At 41.0% G+C, this 5,893-nt stretch overlaps 1 protein-coding gene across 1 annotated transcript in view; it reads right to left on the bottom strand.

Annotated features, from left to right (window-relative positions):
- Positions 1-911: 911 nt before the first annotated feature.
- LOC108517621 (neuroligin-4, X-linked-like) overlaps positions 912-5,893 on the bottom strand; it is a 93,525-nt gene continuing 88,543 nt past the window's right edge. The window contains 1 exon segment of the mRNA XM_017855648.1: positions 912-1,219. Within this exon segment, the coding sequence (XP_017711137.1) occupies positions 912-1,219 (308 nt within the window).

Below are 5,893 nucleotides of genomic sequence, written 5' to 3'. Positions count from 1 at the left end.
TTGACTTAGAGCAGGGTTTCACAACATCAGCACTGTGGGCATTTCGGGGCTGGATGATTATGTTTGTTGTGAGGGCGGTACTGTGCACTGCAGGATGTTTAGCAGCATCCTCTGCCTCCTAGATGTCAGGAGCACACACTGCCCAGATTGGATAATCCAAAATATCTCCAGACATTGCTGACACCCCCTTGCCCAGTTGAATCTAGAATCAGCAAGTAAAAAACAATTACACATGTATGATATGGAGCCAAGTTTCTCAATATCAGAACGCTGACATTTTGGACTAGATAATTCTCTGCTGTATGAGTCATTCTTCCGCATTGTACGATGTTCAGCAGCATCTCTGGCCACCTCCCACTCCATGTCAGTAGCACCTCCCCAGTTGTGACAACCAACAATATCTCTAGACATTGTCAAATGTCCCTTACAGTGGATCCAAAATTGCTCTCAGTTAAGAATCTCTGCTCTGCCTAATAACATTCTTCCACATCTTCAAAATGCCATTGGAAATATCTCCACAACCGCTACACCCATCTGAGAGCTCCAGATAGAGTTGGCTGCCCTGTCTTCCCCCAACAACTTGGACTCATCCCTCCTTTACTCATCCTTGCCCCAGTCCAGCATCATTGCTCCCTGTAGGTCCCCAAGGTCATGTCAGTTCCTCAAGGCAGCCATTCAGACATGTGGATCAGCAGCTAGAATACTTGGCTCACTGAGTGATGAGGGATGGTTGTGAGTTCTCCTAAGACGGTAAAAATGGAGACAGGAGGGCATTCATTGTGTCAAAAGCAGCAGTTGAGTTTCGAATATGGTAAGCTTGAAACGTCTCTAAGGTGGTTCTGTTTGTATGGAAACTGGGGGAGCAACTGAGATTGAGACATAGAAACAGACCATCACCACAATCATTATTATCACCATAAATTATCATCACAATTATTATCTTCATTGCTATCATCATAACCATCACCATCATCATCACCGTCATCATCACCATCACCTTCGCCATCCTCATCACCATCATGATCAACATCACCATCACCATCATCATCTTCACCATCCTCACCATCATTATCAAAATCATCACCTTCACCATCCTCATCACCACCATCATCACCATCATCATTATCGCCATCATCATCACCATCATCACCATAACCACCATCATCATCACTATCACCATCACCATCTGCATCATCACCATCATAACCATCATCATCATCTAGTAGTTGTAGTGTATAATTGTATATATTTATTCATCTTTTGATTGATTGTGTTCTTTGGCCACTGGGCTGACAGTGTTTTGTTTACACTGATTTGATTTTAAAGATCTACAGCTAGTAATTCCTTGTTGTACATGCACCTCCTAATTTAACTGAACACACATATACTTTGCAACTATTTCATCTTGAAGGTCACTTCAGAAAATTATCTTGCATAAGCCATATGGAGCATGGTTTTGAAAACAGGCTTTTATTATTTTTTTCTAATTGGTTTTTAATGGCAGAAAGGAGTATCTGTTTACATGTGGATTAAAAAATATTTCATGTCCAATTGTCTGTTTCATGGATATGTACATATATAAAATTTTTGCCATCAATATCACCTCTAAGGTCACTAAAAGGCAAACTGTTGGAATCTATACCCAGATTTTGAGTCACTGGAAGCCTGGATAGAGCCCAGGAATCTGCATTTGGAAAAAATTCATAGCCAGTTTGAAAACAATTGCTGTCTGACATGGAACTTCTGTGCTCTTCCATTGATGTCTATATGGTAACTAGAAAATCCCCACGCGACTTCATGAAGTTAGTCCTTTACATCAGGGGTCAGAAAACTTTTTAAAATAAAGGGTAAGACAGTACATATTGTAGACTTTACAGGCCATATGGTCTCCTTTGCAACTACTCAACTTTACCTTTGTAGTGTGAAAGCAGACACAGACAATACTTAAATAAAAGGGCTTATTTGTGTTCCATTAAACCCTTTGGCAAAAACAGCAGTGTGATAGATTTAGTCTATGGGTTATGCTGTCCACCTTTGTTTCCCATCTCTAAAAGGAGGTCAGACCCCCTTTTAGCTAAATACGTGTCCTGGTTGAGCTTCTCAGCGTTCATAAGAGCACATCTGTCAATATTCTCTCTAGCTCGACTGATGACTGAAGGATCCTGCCCTGCAATTAACTGACCATGCAGTGACTACACTTCATACACTTCATACGGTTGGCTGAGTGCAGGACTTCAAATTCACTGTCATTTGGTTTCTTTAACAACACTTAGCTAAGAGAATCGATATTAATGTCAGGCTCTAGATTTCAGCCTTGAACGTGCTCCTCTCTCTGTCTGAAATGACTCTCCTCCCAGCAATTTGGTCAGTTACTGATTCTACAAATTTCTCCTTAGTGCATTTTCACCCTCTCAGTCTGGGACACATGCTCCTCCCAGATGTTCTTACATCTTCCCAACTTGTTGCATCATTGCACTAATTACACTAAATGATGATTCCAGTTAGTTGTGCATTTTTCCCCGTATGGTCTGCAAGCAAAGTGATGGAACGACATTTAGCAAAGTGGCCGGACAATTAGAATAGGTTCAATAAATATTCACTGAGTGAATAAATAAATGAATAAACTACATGTTTGCTAATGCCTGGGGCCCATACGGAAGAAAACGTTAGCAAACAATCCAATGACACTTAATGTCATAAGGATGTTAGTGGTGCCTACGTGGACTTACAGAGCTGCACAAGAATTGAAGACCAGGCTGTATCACCAGCCTGAGAACTCACTCACAGCACAGTCTCACAAAGAAGTCTACTGAGCAGAAAGAGCAGGCTGACTGAGTAGGACCTCCTTTGCTTTTTGAAGAATTCCTTGTGAAAGAACTGGAAGCTCTTTTGTCAGCCGCTTGCCTAATGTCCTACAATGAAACTATTCCCAAACTTTCACCCTGCTAAAGGCTTAGGCTGAAATTTGGCCAAATTTATATTCACCAGATCAGCTCCCCAAATTGGCTTATCCTTCAGTAAACCTAACCTTTCAGTTATAACTCTTAAAAGAGATGGCAAAAACAGTATGTTATACCCAGTCCTAAACAGCCTAATTCATTTGAGGTCACATTTCCCATCTGGCATTAAATCTCAGACTATCTCTGATTTGCTACCAGCTGACAGCTTCCAGACCCAGGAGTGTCCCAGGAGGGTGACTCCCAACACAGAACTAACTGCCTGGATAACGTCCTAATAGAAATATCCTCATCTGTTCCTGTCACTTTATCTCTATATGTCACTAAGAGCGATAGCTGCTTACAAACCAACAACAACAGCAACTAATACACAGGTTTTCTCATTTCTGAATGTCCAAGTTCCTCTTTTTAGATGAAAAAAGGAAATATTCTAGGTAAGGTTTTGCCCCCAAGTTCATCTCCTCTTCCATGAAGCAGCCATGCCATTCTTTCTTGTTTGGTACTATTTGTAACATGAGCAATGACAATGGACACCAATGAGTTTTGCTTACCTAGCATTCCATTTTCTTCTGGGGAGCAATCTTACTTGCATCTACCCTAAGCCTATTGGACTTACCCAATCTCTTCCCAATTCTGAAGAGTACACATAACCCAAGCAGTCCATATCAATCCAAGTGTCTCCTTCCACTGGATACAGACATTGGTTGGCATGCAACTAAAATTAGGCCAATACACATAGTTGCAAAGACAATGTGCTTCTCTGAGAAAAGGATGATATACTAGGAAATGCTGTTGACTGCCTACTACCACACACGGACAGCCTCTCTAAGAAAGCCAAAAGAAGAAGAAACATGGCGCCAAAGTGCCAGGTTCCTAAGGGCAATGATTAGACCTGAGGACACCATTTTCAAAACTAAATGCACTGCTAGTAAATGGAACCCGCAAATCTCTTTTTTTTCCTTAAGTGAATTCAACCTGAATTTCTTTCACTCGCCAACTAATTGTTCCTAAGTAATTAAGGATTGTAAAATCTCAAAATATATATCCCTCCAATGGAGACATAATATCTATGTAGAAGTTGGGTTACAATCTGGCCAATTTAAAATCCATGCCTTTTTTTAGAGACAAGGTCTTGCTCTGTCTCCCAGGCTCATAGCTGCCATGAACTGTGATTGCAATGGCGCTATCATAGCTCACTGCAGCCTTGACCTCCTGGCCTCAAGCAATCCTCCCACCTCAGCCTCCCAAGGAGCTGGGATTACTGGTGTGAGCTACTGTGCTCAGCTGAAATCCTTGTTTTGCATATTGTGCCACATGAGTTATTGACTGCTATGTAACAACCACAAACTTAACAGCTTCAAGTGATGTATTTATTTTATGACAGTTTTTGCATATCAGGAATCCAGGCAGAACCTTAGCAGGGTCCAATGCTTCGAAGTCTCTCACTAATGAAGGTGTTGGTCTGAGCTGGGGTCTCATTTAAAGCTGAATGACTGAGGAAGATTCGCTTCCAAACTTATGTGGTTGTTGGCAGGATTCAACTCCCTGTAGACTGCTGGACTGAATGCCTCTGTTCCTTGCTGGCTGTTGTTTCAGAGGCAGCTCTGAGCTTCTTGCCATATGCACCTGTTCAACATGGCTGTTCTTTCATCAAAGCATGGAAACCAGGAATGCAATAAAAAGGGTATACTAGTAAGACACAATGTATATGCTTATGTAACATAATCATGGAAGTGGTGTTCCATTATCTCTATCATATTCCATGAGATAGAAGCAAATCCTATGTCCCACCTACACTCAAGGGGGAAGGACTTACACAAAGGCAGTATCTTTTACTTGGAAAATGCCAGCCTTGAGAGACTGGAATCCAAGACCTACTTCTCTGGTGAGCAGGGGAGATAGGACATAGTCTAAAGGCTAAAAATGTGTCAGGGGAGCTTTGCCCTGGACAGAGCAGTGGGTACTCAGACAGGATTTTATGAACAAGAAATGCAGACATCACCTCTTCTGGCTTCTGGCATTCTTAGGCAGCATATCTATGCGGAATATACCTAATCCGGACTGCATTCATTTCTGGGGCTTTGTAACTAATTACCAAAAACTTGGTGACTAGAAACAACAAGAACGTATTGTCTCACTGTTCTGGGGCAGAGTCCAAAATTAAGATGATTCCTTCTAGAGGCTCTGAAGGAAAATCCATTTCATGCTTCTGTCTTGGATTGAGTTGTTCTTAGTTCCCTGTGGTTTCTAACAGTGTTCCCCAGCTTAGGGATGAATCACTTCAATGTTTGCTTCCATCCTCACATGGTGTTCTCCCTGTCTCTGTCTTTATCGTTGTGTCTCTTCTTATAAGGACACCAATTATATTGGGTTTAGGATCTTCTCTAACACAGTATGAACTCATCTTACCTTGATTACATTTGCAGAAACCCTATTTTCAGATAAGGTGGAATTCCTAGGCACCAGGAGTTAAGACATCAACATCTTTTTTGGGACACACAATTCAACCATAACACAAGTCAACTCAAAACCCATGCCAAGAGAAAACTTGACTACCTATGACGTGGCCTGTCAAAGTTTTTAAAACATAGATTCTAATCCATGCTCTGCAGTCTTAAAATAACAATATCAAATCTCAAAGATATTGATTCCTCTAACGTTAGGACCTCACAATACCTTCTCATAGCTACTCAACTTTAGATAATGATGATGGTGATGATTCTGATGATACTTTTGATGATGATAAGTAACTACAAAACCTTAAGTTGAATGAAATGCAAGAGGAAGCTCATTTTAACCTAAGTCTTAGAATAAGCTTTCCCTAATGATGAGCTCAGTTATTTTCCAACCCATGAACTGTAATTAATTTATTGGAAATGATTCCTTCTGCATTCAATCAAATTATAGACCACTGCATTTAAAACAGGCAACCAGCT

Source organism: Rhinopithecus bieti, unplaced genomic scaffold, assembly GCF_001698545.2.
Source record: "Rhinopithecus bieti isolate Rb0 unplaced genomic scaffold, ASM169854v2 scaffold_39746, whole genome shotgun sequence".
NCBI classification, from domain to species: Eukaryota; Metazoa; Chordata; class Mammalia; order Primates; family Cercopithecidae; genus Rhinopithecus; species Rhinopithecus bieti.
The sequence above is the reverse complement of the archived record's forward strand: the minus strand, read 5'-3'. Positions and strand labels throughout refer to the sequence as shown.